Genomic DNA, 16,791 nt, shown 5'->3' with positions numbered 1-16,791 from the left:
CAGGTTTATTCCCTTTATGCTACACAAGAAAAACAAAACAAAAACACTGAATATTCCTGTTGTGTAATTTTTTTAATATGCATCAGGAGGAATGCAAACAGCAGCAACAAAAACACTGGTGAATTCTCTGGGCAAATGACATGGCCCTTGTGCTAAGATAAGCTAAGCAGCTGCTGGCGGTTGCTTTATAATTACCATACGGACATGAGAGACATTGATTTTTTTTTTTTTCATCTAACTCTGCAAAAAAATCAAATAAGCATATTACCCCAAAATGGCAAACTATTCCTTTAAAGTCACATTAGAGGAACACCTGGTTGTCCTTGGGCCTTTCTGCTGTGACTAAGAAGACCTGTTCAGTCCAGAAAAAGGATATAAAATGTTTTAGGGAGTATTACTATTATAGCATTATGCATACTAATGTGGCTCATCAGATATTTCTGTTGTGTTTCTCGTATTTTTGTTTATTTTAATCACTGGTCAAGGAGATGGGAGGGCTACTGAGTCATTGGCTATTGAGGAAGACTAGAGGTTGTTTGAATGTTGTTATCGGCAGCTTTTGGAGAATTACTTTTAAAATGTATTCCACTACAGATTGCTGACTAAATGCCCTAAAATGTAATTTCTGATGTATTCCATTAGATTACTCAACCTCAGTAATGCATTCTAAATACTTCAGAATCATCTTACGGAGCTCATTTGTCTGGGTCTTATATTTTCATGCCAAAACCACATTGCTGGCAGTGTCCTCGCTGTTCATTTCCTATGCCATTGCCATTTGGTAGGTGCACTTCACACACTTTTTTATCTGTTTATAGGAAATGTGTGCCTCATTTGAAATTTACTCCATGTCCTAAAAGCAAATATCGTTATCTCTGTTCTCACTGAATCTTTTAAAAATGCACTTCCGTTACATCACGTAAACAAACCATGTAGACTACTATCAGCTGTGTGCTTGACTGGAGATGTAACCACTTAAAACATGTGCAAGTACTTGCTATCATTCTACTTTTGTACTTTTTAAACAGAAAACATATGTTTTATATTGTGATATTTACTGAAAATTACATATAATATAGCCAGCAGCTGGTTGGTTGTTATTAGCAACGGTCATTTACCAGAGACTTTCAGCTCACTGGTGATCTCCCTACACCCAGCTGCCCCCTTACTTAGGTTTTTGTAGTTAAATGAGAGGATAACTCCTCATTTCAACTTCACAAATCAGCCATTCTCTGTCCATTGTGGGGCTTTCAAAGCGAGTGATGTGAATGAATAGAAACAGGTTCTGACAAAAGGTCAGTTCAAAACAGCAGCCCTGCTTCGCTCCGAGTCACTTAGAAAATTCCAATATAAAACAATGCAATCAAACGGAGCTTGCTCCTGTGGCATTCAGTGAGGACACGGTGTTGAAACAAATAAAACAAAAAGAAATTAATCCCCCCAAGTAATCTATTTTAGAAGACAGTAACTTTTGTCAGAATACCACCAACTTAAACGATATAACTGTAACAGAATACAGTTACTCATATTTTGTATTTTAAATATGTTACTCTCCAGCCCAGGTTACTGGTTTCCCAGTTTGTTAAAGCTCATTGAAAACTTCTTGCCCTTTTGATACATATGCAGTGTGTATGGAAAATAATTATCATCTAAAATGACTGGAACCTAGTGTCTATTATTGGAGGACTTGGGTCTCTAGAATAATAGGCTACGTTTTTGCAGTATGATGGTATTTTTGGTGTCTATAATCCAAGTACAGTGGTGTTGAATCATTGTAAAACAGTTGAAGGACTATTTGGTGAGAGTATTGGAGGGAGTGTGTGTGCATGCTTGTGTGTGTAAGCAGAGTTTTCAGTTTGTCCTCTACTCATGTACCTGCACATTTTCATTTGATGTCTTTCCTCTCGTTCATCACGTTTCATTCTCTATGTTGTGATGATAACATAATCTAATATTATTAGGCTACATGTATTCATAGCACAGTGCAGTGAAAGCATCACAAAGACACATGTGACTTGTAAATTTAATAAAAGCAATATTTTTTACCAACATCCTACATGTTAGTGACTTGAGGAGACACATGCACCTCCCCATCAAAACAGGCTGCTCAGTGATTGCTGAATTGAGCAAACCAACTGGCAAATCCACTTTATTTTTATGCCTTTGTTTTTATTTTTGCTACAAGTAAGTCATTACTTGGAGAGAGAACTCAGCGCCATTTTAGAGCAATGAGGGTTCATGTTCACCACCCACTAAACATATGTTTGTGCACCAGATACAGTCCGACATCTACTTTTAGCCATAGGATTGCCTAATCACCGGACAATGAAGGATCCCTAAGAAGAGTACTGTATCCGGCTGGCCGGCATGGTGATGTGAAAACCAAAGCTCATTTCACACCTTGTCCCTCTGCCTCCACTGAGACTCAATTGGACGGAGAGACTGGTGGCGGAGAAGGCGCTGGCTAAATTCGTCACATCACGCTAATCTCCGAAGCCTTTTCACGGCAGATCAGTCACACGATGCGCTGAAGTCTTGGAGTTGTTTTTACAGATGCTTTGACAGCCACATTATTCATAGGCTTCCACTATATCACACCATTAGGCTCGCTAATGTGGAGTGTACATGCTTAACTCCATCTCTAGACTGCTGGTGTTTACATAGAGCTAATAGATGTCACTGGTGGTGTATGTATGTGTGCCTGTAACCTTAGACCTGTGTGCTAACACAGCGCAAAGCATCTTATTTCTTGCTTACAAGTCTTAATGTATTGTTGACACTCAGGTAGTCAGAGAAATTCACATTTTGCTCCCACTGAAAAGGTATTTAAATCATTTCTGCGTGTACTTAGTAATCCTTCAAAATAAAGTCCAGCCTCTTTACTGAACTTGTTTGGTCCCTGAGGATTTGCATGATTTATTTCGTGAGGAGGTAAAACTGGGTGAGAGCTTGGAAGGAAGCATTGCAGTCTTGAAGGAAAGACTTGCTTTGCTTCACATGTCAAAACATACACCCTTCGGAAAAAATGTCTATTTTATACTTAATCTGTCATCCTTAATCCATTTATCTCTTACATATTGAGGGTATGAAAGTGTCCATATTACTTAGTATTCTCAATAATTTGTGTTATTCAGGGACATTTAAGCTTTCCACACTTTGGATTTAATCAAAACAAAACTCCTCATTTAGCCAGGCTCTAGTTCTTCTCTTTCCCCCGCTATAACTGTGTCCTATCCAGGCCAGGAGCTGATGAGAACTGATCCCCGGAGGTTGTTTTAGCTTTTAATGAGTGATCTCTGTATTGATTTCTCTGCTATTCCTATGTATCCACGCTTGCTCTGACAACAGGAGCTTTGTTCATGGATTGAACAGGGCCGTGAGAATGATAAAAATGTGAAGGTAAATCTCACTCCACCCGGAGGGAAATGTGTGTGAATGTGTTTATTGCTGCATCGTAGTCAGTCAGAATGTGTTCTACGTCTGATTTGTATTTGTGCATTTGTGTGCTTCGTGAGTGCTTGGATGTGTATGTGTGTGTGTGTGTGTGTGTGTGTGTGTGTGTGTGTGTGTGTGTGTGTGCGTTGCCACGTGTCTCGGATTTGCAGAGGCTGACTCTCACAGTGCACATTAATAGGGTAGTTGTGGAGATGGGATCCTCTCTCTTGTTGCATATTACACATGCAATTATACCTCTGGCCTCCCAATGTGCCGGTGCTGTTATCAGGTGGAAACAGACTCCCATCCTTGCAGTCTGTGTATGCCCGCGAGAGAGCGAATATTCAGGTGTGCATTTTAAAATTTATTGCACGTGGGCTTTAGTCTCTCCAGTAGATAATGCATTGAGTCAAATACTCCTTTCTGCTTTTTCTTCCTAACCTGGTTTTCTCTCATTTTTCCTGCAGAACCAAGCAGAGGCCCACTATAAGGGCCACAAGCACGCCCGGAAGCTCAAAGCCATGGAGGCCCAGAAGAACAGGCAGCGACGAGCTGGGGAGGCCTCGTCCTCAGGAAGGGAGAGAGACAGAGACAGAGACAGAGACCGGGAACGAGATCGGGACAGGAGCAAGACATCTACATCTGAGGCAGCTCTTCCTGCGCTCATGGATACAAGCTTAGTGGAGGGAACAAGTATGTAAACTGAGGGCATCCCTTGATGATTGCTCTATCGCGCTTTTGTTCCCCCCTCTGCTCCATTTCACCTTTCTAAACCCCCTCCACCAATCCTCCTCTCTTTGACAGCTTCCATCCTCAACTTCTTCCGTCCCTTACCTCTTTCCCTCTGCTCCATTGTGTTACACTTTGAGATTACAGCTTCTGTACACCTCATCCCCTCTGTGTTTCTGTGCATTCAAACCTCAGCAAATTCAACCCACGCTCTACCCACTAAAACCTCTCTGACCTGGCCCTCTGTCCCTGTGCCTTGTGATGGATGGTGGACTGGGATTGTGGGATGTCTGGGAGCAAGAGATGCTGTGTAAATAAAGGGACCGGCTGAGGTCGATCGAAGCCTCACCAGGGTCGTTTTTACCCCCTTTGCCTCTTAATTTCCACTGCTTGACTCCCCTGCTCGGTCCTATCTATCTCGGTTCGATAGAGAGGGTAGATGTAGGACCAGAATTGGTGCATTTGTGCAGCATGAAAAGAAACGACACACATTGCTGGCTGAGTTAAGAGGGAGCAACATAGTGGTGAGAGTTTTCAGTTGAGGGGCTGTCAAATGGAAAATAAAGTTGAATGAAATAAAAGGCACTTATCTTTTACCAACAGTTCAAATGTTTCACTTTGGTGGAGTAAATATAGGCATTTTAAGTTTTGTTAAAGAAAGAGGAGTACGTTGGTTTTCTTTCAGCAGAATGTTGACTTTTCCACTCGGCATGGCTGTAACTTTTTCTCTGATGCCATTTTGACTGCAGAGTGAGCCCATTACCTTCTCATGTTGCACTCGTCTGGGTCCACACATTTCATTTATCCACCCAAGGTGATGGGAGTGGAGAGCAGTTTTCCCTCCCTCTCTTCTGCTTCTCTCTCCTGCTTCATCCTCCCGTGCCTCGCAGAAGATCGCTATCTGAGGAGAATTTCAAAATGCGCTTGGATGCTAGATGGAATATCAGAGAAGAGATATGAAGGTGCCGCGAGGAGAGGGGGACAGTTTGTACTTTATCCCCCCACCCCCTCATAGACATGCTTATGTGCACGTGGATACACACACACGCACACTTTTTCGCCTTGAGCGCTAAGAGTCTCCTTCAGAAAGGAGAAAGTGGACAAAAGACTGGGAGCCTGATAACACTCTCATCAAATCTCATTTTAATATTCCGCTGTTGCAAAGGAGAGCTCTGAAAGAGGGAAGCAGCAGTGGAGACGAAACGAGATGATGAGTGGAAAATGAAAGATAAGATGAAATGAATGAAGGGGGGAGAGGAAGAGAGAGAGCATGGAGGGAGGTGGGGGGGTCAGAGGAGACAGAAAGTAGATAAGTCATAGCTAGTTTTTATGCTGTGAATAATTTTACAGTTCCAAGGCAATTTTGTGAGGAGGAACACTCTTTAATAAGCCCAACTGTGTGATTGGCCTAATGTGAAATTGAAATGCAGCAGTGCGAGCCAGTGGTGGCATGCACCACAATGCCAACCTGTAATGGAATAGCGCTCCAAATTAACACTCTATGAAATGAGTTACGTCTGCCATGAAACTGAAGGCTGGTGCAGAGCTGTCTGAGGGTAATGCCCACATTGTCTGCCATCAGGAACCAATAACACACCTGTCGGCTGTCCCTCTGAGCACTCTGTCTGGCTCAGAATAAACAGACTCTAGACCCACAAGGTCAGCCTCGTCAGCTCCATTAAAATATCTACCAATGGACATTTAGACGCAGGAGGCCGCTGACATTCATATACCACCTTTTGACTGTGAGTTGCTGGATGGAGTTCAAAGTGCACTTTCTATACAGTGCACCAAAACAAATGATGGATTACAAATCGTTTTTCAATTGCTTTTTTTTCAAGCTCCACAGTGGAATGTACTTGGTAATTAAGATTTAGGCCTTGTCACAAACAGTTAAGAGAAATAGCAGAACACTTATATAAATTTAATCGCACTATGACAGAAGCCAGACAGAATTGCAAGACCATAAAGCTTGGGTGGGCAGTTTTCTGGAAAAGGCAAATAACAGTCGAATGTGAAAATACACCCTCCTCCTGAAGCTTCTCCTTCCCCATCTCAGTCCTAAGCCCCTCAGATGACCACAGGCATATACACCTGCCTGTACTGAAACCTAGTGTTTCCAATACATTGATATTTCATCTTGTTTTTTATTTGCCCCATGTTTTCTCTCTGTTTATCAGACCACAAATGAAACAAGACTTAACTAGCTTGCCACCCCACAGTCTCCGCCTTGCTCCATGCAGCTGTAAACTTCTTCACAGGGAGGGGAATGGGCAGCAGCTTCAGAGAAGAACCCTCTGTCAGCAGCTGTAGCGGCTCAAATTCAGCCAGCGCCGGTTGTCACAGCGGGCTGGTGGCCAGTGGCAGTGCCTGGTCTGACTTATGTAACAGCAGCAACAGAAAGTTTGCTAATCAGGGAGTCAAGGTGAATTGATCACCATAGCTGGGGTTTGTGCTGGCTGGATTCACATTGCTGCAGCTGCTAACTAGGGGTCAGTCTCTAGGGCAGCTGCTGCTCTCATCCTGGCAAGGTGATGTGTTGTCACGGGAGTGAGGTGGAAGATGCGCTGTTATTTGAGGCTCTAGCTAACATTACGTAAACATGAACTTGAAGCTGCGACAATGAGCCTTTGGCTCCAGTTAGCAGAGGACTAAACTATTAGCAACAATTGCTTTCCATGTCTGAAACGCTGAATCGATATTGTTTTATTTTGTTATTCTCAAACTGTTTTACAGCTTCAGTTTTTGGGTTGTTTGCAGTGTAGGCAGTTGTTGCCAATGCTGTAATAGCAACTTTCTCTGTAGAATTCTCCGCAACTGCATTAGGATTTCCCCATCTGGGACATGCATGCGTGTCTGCATTTGTAGAACAGCCAGTGGGAATGTCCTCTCTCTGAAATGACCTGCGATTGGCAAAGTCTCCCGTCATGAGCTAGCACAATGATGTCAAAATAAAAATGCCTGCCTTAGCTTGAACCTGCTCAAATATCAACACAATCTCTACACCAATGGACACGTCTTATAAGCCTTTATTGATATACCGTACGGGGGCCCTTCTGTATGGGGTTTGCATGTCCCCCCCAGGTTAGTGTGGGTTTTCTCAGGGTTCTCTGGCTTCCTCCAACAGCAAAGACATGTGGGAAAGGTTAATTGGTGACTCTAAATTGCCTGTAGGTTTGAATGTGAGTGTGAATGATTGTCTGTCTCTGTGTGTCAGCCCTGTGATAGTCTGAGGACCTGCTGGGGTGAACCCAGCCTCTTGCCCAGTGTTAGTTGGGTTACAAAGGAGCAAGTGAGCACAAAGCGAGTGAGCAAGTGAGAGAACAGCAGGCCGGCGCCCAGAGACAGAGGGCCAGCATCATTCGTGACAAGCATCAGTCACCCTCTGCTTTGACTGACTCCACTGTTGAAACTGTCTTTGCAGGGACTCTGTCTGTCACTGCAGTAATGATGATTTAAAGCAAGGGAAGTTGTTTATATTCTGAGGCTGCCTCGGATCAGCGCTCGCCTGCTAAACTGAGTGCTCGATGTTCTGTATGTGCATGTGTGCATAATGAGTCCGATATTCATATTCATTTGCTGTTTGGCGGTGGTTAAAGTTCTCAACAGATCAATCTGCTGAATTGAGATCTCTTCAGATGTGTTTACACTCTAAAAGCCTGTCAGATTTAATTGGACTGTTAAACACACATTGAATTTTTTTCATGTTAAAGAAAACTGATGATTGCCTGCAAAACATTGATCCAGATATCCATAATTTGCTGCGGTGTAGTTCTACTCCACAGAGGCCCTGCTGACACTGCCAATATGCTGGCCTTTGGTCTGACAGTTTGCCAATGTTGGTGGCAGCTTCTCTCATCATCTAGATGGGCAGAGAGCAAGTAGGACAACAAACAAATGGACAGACAAGACTTTTTTTTAGGGAGGCGGGCACAACAGTCTCAGTACACTGGATTTTTGACCAAAAAACAGCTCTTTTCAAAGATTCCCATCAAGACTGAAACCAGTGACTGACTGTATGTTCAGGGATCTCATGGTTGTGATGTTTCACAGTTGTTGACTGTTTTATACCATCATTGACTGCCGCCCTGTAGGGCTGTAAGTTTCTGCAATCAGCTTGGCTAAATACAACAAGCCTTACCTAGTCTGTTACAGGCCATATTTTTGCCTTCTTCATCCATCTGCCGCATGGTGTACTACCACACTGCAAGTGTTTCATTTAGTGTTTTGCATGCCTGATTTGGTAGACTTACAAATTTTGTTGATATGATCATTTTTGCTTGATATTTGTGTTCAACAATGAACTGATTAGAATTCGGTGGTCAGATGTCAAGGTCACTGTGACCTTGCATGTTTCTCATTCTTGTGAACACGATATCTCAAGAAGGCCTTGAGGGAGTTTCCTCAAATTTGGTTAGAACGTCCACTTGGACTCAAAAATGAACTGATTAGAATTTGGTGGTCAAAGGTCAAGGTGACTGTGACCTCACAAAACATGTTTTTGGCCATAACTTAAGAATTCATGTGGTAGTTATCACAAAATTTCACACAAATGTCTCATAGGATATAACAATGATGTGATGATATTTTATATCCAAAATGTTAAAGCTCTACTTAACTGTGACATCATAATGTTCTGCAAAAACACTTTATGGCCATCGCACAGCGCCATAACTCAGGAACAGAGGGGGAGACCTTTGGTCAGATACTGGATTGGTGACTCTAATCTGTGGTGCCCACCTTGAAACTGTGCTGATTGTAAAGATCTTCTGTGCTGATGGGGGGAAGATGTGTGTGGAGCATCCATGTTTTCACAGACATGGAGGTAAACTGTAAGTACAACTTGAGTGGTTTGCAGAGGCATACAACCGCAAAGTGGTATTTCTAGTTTTGTCTGCTTTCATCCTCATAATGACATCTTATCTATATTTCACATACAGTGCCTGCAGGTAAACCCAATCTGCTCTGGAACACTTCTGTAACGCACTGCAGCGCATCGGCAGCAAGTGTCTAGAGTGGCTGCAATCAGCTCGGGTGGACGCCTGGCAGAGATCTGCACCCTACTGAGTGCAATTTTCCAGTTTTTTTTGTTGTTGCTGCCGTTTTGTTTGAAGAATACGGTTGAAGTTAAGACAACATTAGCATAATTATTGTAGTTAATTCGAGTACTTGTTAATGTGTTTTGAAGGCACTGGGCAGCTCGGGCACAGCAGTTGAATCTACATATATGGAGAGGCATTTTTAGAACCAGCACAAGTTAGTTACAAAACAGTTAGATAAAAATAAAAACACTAATGATTTTTTTTTTAATAATGACTAATCTCCTTTCCTTTATCTTTCAGTAAAGAACCATCAGAGTGGTCCTGTTTGGCTCTTTAGCTTGATAAATGACTGAAATGATTATCAACATTTCCTGTTGACTGCTTGATTAATGGACTAATCACCTCAGCATTACTTTTAATGTAAGAGGAGAAGATTAACAGAGGATTTTTTTGGCTGTTAAAGTTTGGGAACCTTAAGCTCAGCAGGGACAGCTGAAATGATTCCTTGCTGAATGAGGTCCTTCAGGATCTGAGTCTTTGGATTTTCGAAGGCTTTGATTCCCACCAGCCTCCATGTCCTCCTCTGTAAGGTTCCTGCTAAATCCATTGATCAATATCACTCCCCTCCAGAGACTTCTCAGGTGGCCCTGTCTTTCAGAGGAGCTCAAATCCCTCAGGGGTCACTCTCATTACAGCTAGGGGACTGTCTAATCTTGCTCCTATATAGGTTCTTTTTCTTTAGCAGGAATGAGAGAGGAAGACCCTTATCTCCAATGATGAATTTACTCTGAGACGTAAAAGGGAAAATCAATGGAGCAGAGTTGCATAGAGAAGGATTGTGAGTGTGAGTGTGTGTGTGGAGGGAAAGTGCACTAAATGAAATGGAGATATTCAGCAAGCGTAGCGCACAGTGCTCTGGGGTGAAGTGTGTGACTCCCTCGGGAGGGCAATGGGGTGAAGGGGAGATGTGTAATGGAACTCCAGTGACTTATCGGCCGGGCCCGGCAGTCGATGGGTTTGTTTATATTGACTGAGACTCTGGGTCCACTTGATATTTGAATAGTGAGGGAGAGGGAAGGAGCAAGAGCAGAGGAAGGCGGGAGGAAGGAGGCTGATGGCATTTACACACCCAAACCAACACTAATCTAGTCTGTTCCACATGGTTTAAAACAAAGGCCGACTATATCAGAAAATGCTACAAAGCAAACACTTGAAATGCTCTCTTAATGTTGGCTCCAATATTGTATTAAAGGAGAAATGGTTATTTGGAGATTAATTCAGTCGACTCTATATTTGCACTCAAGAAGTTCAATCATTCTAAAGAGTGTTTTGTTGATTAAGCATGCAAGGGGATTTTTTTTTCAATCTCATTGTTGGTGTGTTTTTTCAAACATCATGCCATGTCGGTATAATATTAAGCCCCTGTATGGTCCTTCAGAGGTTCTCTACCAGTTCATACCCCTGCAAATTAACTAAACTAAGCTAAGAACCTTCAGTTATTCTTTAGAGGTCCTTCAGCCTTAGTTTAGTTCAGTTTACTGGAGAATGAGTCAAAAGAGTTACATTAAAAGTGTATTTTGAGGAGACAACACATTAAATCAGTGGCTCTCAACCTTTTTGCTGCAAAGTGCACGGAAATATTTCAGGTTTAAAAAGGTAACGTGTTTCTCAGTTAGCATTTGATACAGAATCTTGAATCTTTCAAGCCAATATTTCATAAGAAATGGTCAATAATGATTATTAAGTATTAGTAAAAGTTTTAAGTATACGTGTCATTGTGCAGAATTTAGTGGCATCTAGCGGTGAGGTTGCAGAACTGAAACTTAACCCATGTGACAAGCTTGTAGGAGAACTACAGTGGCCGACACTTGGTTGGGGGGGGCGCGGGCGTTGGGTGCTTCAGATGTCTCCATCCTGACGCCTTTTTCACGAGTTTTTGCCAAACCTCGGGAGCGGTGCCACCATAGCTTGGCTAGCTATGGACTCCAAATCCAAATAAGTAAAGTTTCAGAGGAGAATAGAGAATTTAAGAGTGTGGACAGCTTCATTTGCTTTTACCACCAGCTTTGCAAAGTTAAAGTTCCAAATAATCATAATGCACTGCAGAATAGCCACCTTGTGGTAAAACATCCTATTAAATACTCATTTAGATCTACTAGTAATGCTGATTAGCTAATTTGGATTTAATAGTCTGTGTTACCTTCATTATAAGGCTAAAACATGTTGTGTGGCTCCAGACAGATTTGTTTTTATAATTTTTTTAAAAAAAATGGCTCTTTTGATAGTAAAGGTTGCTGACACCTGTTCTAAGGTAACAAAAACAGTAATTCTTATTTTACGGTGATTATAAACAAATAAAAGCAGTTATGAATATTATATACCATTTCTGCCAATAGATCCCCCTAAATCCCACATACTGGACCTTAACTGACTCATCCATGGTATTATCTGGCATCGTTCAAGGGCCCCAAGGCTCAGAAATTTATCAACAATATAGTGCCATATGGCACCACTAATGGTTCATGCTGCACACTAAAGGCGCTGTATAGCACCTTTAAAAGATGTGTGCCATAGAGCACCAAGTCAGGTTACTCTTTGATTAAGACGAACCATCTTTGGATGCTTAGCACCATTTTTGTTGAATGAACCACAGTTTGTTTATTCTATGCTTTGTTTGTACCTTATTACACAGGTCTTCAGTCTGACCTAGAACCAGCCAACCTGGAGGCCAAGCTTGAGGAGAGTCCCAGGAGCTCAGTTATGTTGACGCCAGTATCCGAGGTTTCTTCCATGGAGCTGGTCACCCTTTCACCTCCTCAGATTTCACCTTCCTCACAGCACTCAGAGACTGCCTCAGACACCAGTGCCCCTGAAGTCCCAGAGGCTATCGAGGCTGCGGGCCCAACCACTGAGTCCGGCAGCCATGCAGACGCATCCAGCATCAAAGAGGAGTCTCGTACAGATGAGGACAAAGACCCCAAGAAGAGCAAGGCTCACCTCCATTGTCCTGTCTGTAAAGTCACAGTCAACTCCATCTCCCAACTGGAAGCACATAACAGCGGTAAAAGGCTTTTATAAAGGCTTTTACATGGGTTGGTCAAACATCTGAGCATCAAATAAATGCCTGTAGTATTATTTAATGTGAACCACAACAAACCTGCCAGCTCTCTACTCTCCCCACTAGGCACAAAGCACAAACTGATGCTGGAAGGTCACAGTGTTCTGCCTCGGCGCAGGGGGAAGGTGGTGGCAGCTCGCGCTGGCTGCAAGAGCAAGAGGCTGGCTAGCAAAGGCAGCGTCGGCGTGCCCAGCAAGAACTTTCAGTGTGAAGTGTGTGAGATCTTTGTGAACTCTGAGACCCAGCTCAGCCAGGTAAGTCTCAAAAGAAATGTGAACATATATATATACAGATTATATTGCATAGTTATGTCTAGATGACCATTTAAGCTGTATGCAGGCCATTGTAAAAGAAAAACTGGACACTTTTGAGACAAGATTTACAAATGAATCGATGATAGCTGATGTAATCTAATAAAGAAACTGAGAGAAATGTGTATATGAAGCAGTAGCAACATACCAAACTTATGACCTTACTAAAATTCTGGAGCCACACGAGACATCCAAACTTTTTGGCTTAAAGTATCTGAGTAGGAGGACAAAACGGCAAAGAGCTATCACTCTAGGACTTCTCTATCCTTCCTGTGCTGTATGAAATGAAAGATGAGGAGGGAAGCGGGGGCGTGGAGAAGTCCTGCAGATTTGTCAAGGCATACTAAGTGAGACTGTTGCTAACCTGATAGGATTTTGCTCAAAAGTGCATTGAAGTACTGTTGACTCTGCAGGGAAAAGCACTCTAGCCCAATCACATCAGGCAGTGGAGAAAATAGTGCATATAATTACCTCACCTCCGCAGACAGATGATGTGACCATAGAATAATCAGGCAACAGAACAGCCTGCATATAGTTAGCAATTACCTTCAATGAACTTAGACCAGACTGACCTGTAATGTTACAATTATAAAACATATCCCGAATGATGTGTATTAAAATGATAAATATGTATGATGGGATTTTAAAGACCTTACATAATCCAAGAGACCATTTCAACATCACCTTGATGGAGGGAGGCTTAAATCAAAGTAGCACTTTCATTTACAGCCACATGAATGAAGCCATTGAAAGCAGGTTGCGAGTGCTGGGTACATTCAAGCAGCAGTTATTTTTTCCACATTAGACAGATAACATCTGATGCTATAACTAACTGCAAAGCTGCAAAGTGAGTAGGCATTTATTTACCTCTCATTATTGCACACTACTAATGCCTCCCGTATTTAATTTTTTGGTTACGTTGGCATCAAACCTGGTTGGGGAAGTAATTTCTCCCCTTTTGATGTTCATTAAATACTGAATCTGAGTGAAGGGGCTGTCTTGGAAACTTTTTCGACGCTGGAGTGGAATGTGGAAAAGATACAGGATATGTTGGCATGCGTTAGCACCCAGGCTGCTTTAGCTTTAAATGCATTCCACCGGTCTTATATAAACAACCTCTGTCCCAGGAGGACATAAGCCTGTTAGTACTGCAGCCAGAGGAGGAGACAGTGTGGCAGCCGTAGAAAGTAATGTGATGTAATTTCTGTGCACTTCAGTCATACTCAATGTGTATGCATTATTAATCAGCAGATAACATTTGAAGTTGTTCCACTGTGGTACAACAGATGCTTGTTAGCTCACTGATGGTATTTCTGCTGGTCTCGGCAGCACATGAATAGCAGAAGGCACAAGGATAGGCTGGCTGGAAAACCACCCAAACCCAAATTTACCCCCCACAGCAAGAGCCAGCCAAGCACCAGCTTAGCGGTAAGTCTCAGCATAAAGACACAGACAAACAAAACACTGTCATGCAAATATGCACGCATGCACACACACTCAAGGAAGACAAACAAAATATAATTGCCTTTCTCTTACAGCAGATATGCTTGGACATGCTGCACACATGTGCCAGAATTGGAATACATTCAGTATAGCTTGTAAACTAATGCATTTTTAAACACTGGTTTTAATTTATCTCTGTTACAGTTAACTGATTTGACCCCAGCCCCAGCAGACACACAGTTAAAAAACACACACAGATCTCATTGCATTGAGCTCAGGGGCTTTCATGTCTCAGTGAGGCAGCATGCTTGTGTGCCTGTACTGTCATAGAGGTTAAGCACACTGTTGTACTCAGTGAGTCCCCTACCCCTGAGACAGGTCTAAAATAGTCCTGCTCTCCCCAACTGACCAGCTCTGACAACAGCAGCCTGAATCAGCACTCCAGATTAATCACTTCTCTGCTCCTGTCATATACACACCTCCCCATCTCTCCTTCTCCCCCATATTCCTCTTCCTCCTCCTCCTCCTCCTCCTCCTCCTCCATCCTACAGAACGTGAGATGGAGTGGCTATGCAGGCGTGGCTGTGTCTGCCATGAAGAAAGCGTTCAGCCAGTACAATCTCACCTCCCTCTCCTCGCAGGTCAGTGGCGGGAGAGGCCGAGTCTGGGGTTGAATTGGAGGGCGAGAGCTTCAGATGGCTGAAGTTTAGGCCTGGCCACAGGGCAGGGGACTGAACAGAGAATGAAGAAGTCATTTTTGTATTAGTTAGGATAGTTCTGATTTTTCTTTTTTGTCTATTTAAATGAGGTGCTACTCATTTTACTCACTGGTGGTGATGTCAGTAGAGTATTGAAGTGGGAAGAGCTGTTTTAGGTGCCATGGTTTGTGGAAGAAGAAATCCCATTAATTTTCCCTGTAGACAGTGTGACATGACTCACAGTTGGAGCACTTCCGCGACTTTGATGGAACACATAAAACTCTTCCATGAAATATCTGGTTCTTAAATAAAAGTCAAAGGTACAGGGCTGAGAATATAAAAATTTCAGGGAAGAAGGTAAAAATGACTCCCAAGGTTCTTTCAGTAAGAAACATCCCCTTGCAGAGCATTTTCTGTTACGTGTGCTAAAAACGGGGGGATGAAGCAAAATATTACAGTATTGAGAAAACTACCAATACAATCTGCAGCTTAAATCAATTTACTGTGGGATTCATGGTCCATTTTATATTAATTCAGTAACTATGGCAATGTGTTTTGTTCATAAATTCAAGGACGAGCATTTTTTAAATTTGCTGCTCTATAGCAATGGCTGCTCAATGTCATTGGTATTGTAGTGTTTGGAAAATCAACGGACAAAACATGATTTTTTAGAAGCTAAAGTAAAATAATTGCAACTGTTGGTCAAGACATAAACTCACATGGTTGTTAATGTATTCTCTTGAAAATCCCATATTTTTATGTTAAGTAATATTGAAGGTAGCAGTTAAAGAAAAATTTGAAATGGGAATACCAGATGCTGAAAAACACTTCCTCCCACTCCTCAACTCTATGGATGGACATTAGCTTAGCCTGTTGATCCCTGAAGTTAATTTCTGATTAGCCACCAAACACTTTCGAGATGCTACCTATTGAACCCATACATAACCCATACGGACATGTACATAAACCATAGATCTGCTTTGCATTTCCACCACAGACAATACTCTTAAGTCCCGTTTCCACTGAGCAGTATGGTACAGTACAGTTCAGTTCAGTTCAGTACGCTTTTTTTCCATTTCCACTAGGAAAAGTTGTGAATGTTACCAATGGAAGTGTTCCATACCATTCCCATTTTTGGTCCCCCTTCTGTTGGGGTACCTAGCACACAGATCTGGTACTAAAAGGTCGAGCTGTGAACACTGCAGTCCGTTGATTGGTCAATAGCAGACAGTCACTCTGCTCAGGGCTGAGTTGTGGCTGGTTTTGAGGCTCATGTCACCACTGTTCATACTGTGGAGTTTTATTAGTAGACTGTATCTATAAAATGAAAGGATGTTTTGCTGCCTCTAGCAGCACCTGGAGTTGGAGAAAAAAATAACTTAAGTCACTGGGCCGACTGCTGGCAACTTTTAAGGTGGAATGTTAACTTGTAATGTTACTCAATGCATGAATTGATGATGTGAATCAATCAACACACCTTAAATTAGTCCTTTGTGCATTGAGTCCTTGTTGACCAAGAGTGCTGATTCTCTATCGACCAATCGACTGCCTGGTTTCCCCACCTTTTAGTATCAGATCAGCATGCGAGGTGCCTCAACAGAGGAATGATTAAAAAATGGGACCAAATGGATTGGTTCTGTTAATACTATCCACAACTTTTGACAATGGAAATGCAAAAATAAGTGCTCTAATGTGTAACAACTGAACTAAACTGGGCTGCTTGTTGGAAATGAGGCTTTTTAGCAAGAAACTTTTTTGTATGTTAGTAGCTGACAGCGAGTTCTGCATCCTCTGCGTATAAAATACTTATTCCCAGTAGACCTCAGAAAGTTTATAGAATGTTCATTCGCAAAGGACAGCAGCTGAAATCAGCCTGGATTCACAACAGTTACATTGGATTAAAATGGCAGCCCTGAGACACAGCAAGACTAACAAAATAAAATATTCATAAAACCTTTTGTCACAAAAGCAGAACACAGCCTGGCTCAGCGGGGTTTGGTGGAGGCTGCTTAGAG

At 42.4% G+C, this 16,791-nt stretch overlaps 1 protein-coding gene across 3 annotated transcripts in view; it reads left to right on the top strand.

Moving 5' to 3' along the window:
* znf385c (zinc finger protein 385C) overlaps positions 1-16,791 on the top strand; it is a 187,634-nt gene that overhangs the window by 166,686 nt on the left and 4,157 nt on the right. For 2 of the 3 annotated variants that reach the window (XM_033645707.2, XM_033645709.2), the window contains 5 exons: positions 3,903-4,128; positions 11,899-12,267; positions 12,391-12,578; positions 13,965-14,063; positions 14,630-14,719. In XM_033645707.2, coding sequence (XP_033501598.1) covers positions 3,903-4,128; positions 11,899-12,267; positions 12,391-12,578; positions 13,965-14,063; positions 14,630-14,719 — 972 coding nt within the window. The remainder of the gene's footprint in view (positions 1-3,902; positions 4,129-11,898; positions 12,268-12,390; positions 12,579-13,964; positions 14,064-14,629; positions 14,720-16,791) is intronic. The other variant, XM_033645708.2, reaches the window with a different exon arrangement.

The sequence above is a fragment of the Epinephelus lanceolatus genome, chromosome 18 (genome assembly GCF_041903045.1).
Source record: "Epinephelus lanceolatus isolate andai-2023 chromosome 18, ASM4190304v1, whole genome shotgun sequence".
In the NCBI taxonomy this organism is placed as follows: Eukaryota; Metazoa; Chordata; class Actinopteri; order Perciformes; family Serranidae; genus Epinephelus; species Epinephelus lanceolatus.
Note: the sequence above shows the minus strand (reverse complement) of the source record. Positions and strands in the feature narration are given on the sequence as shown.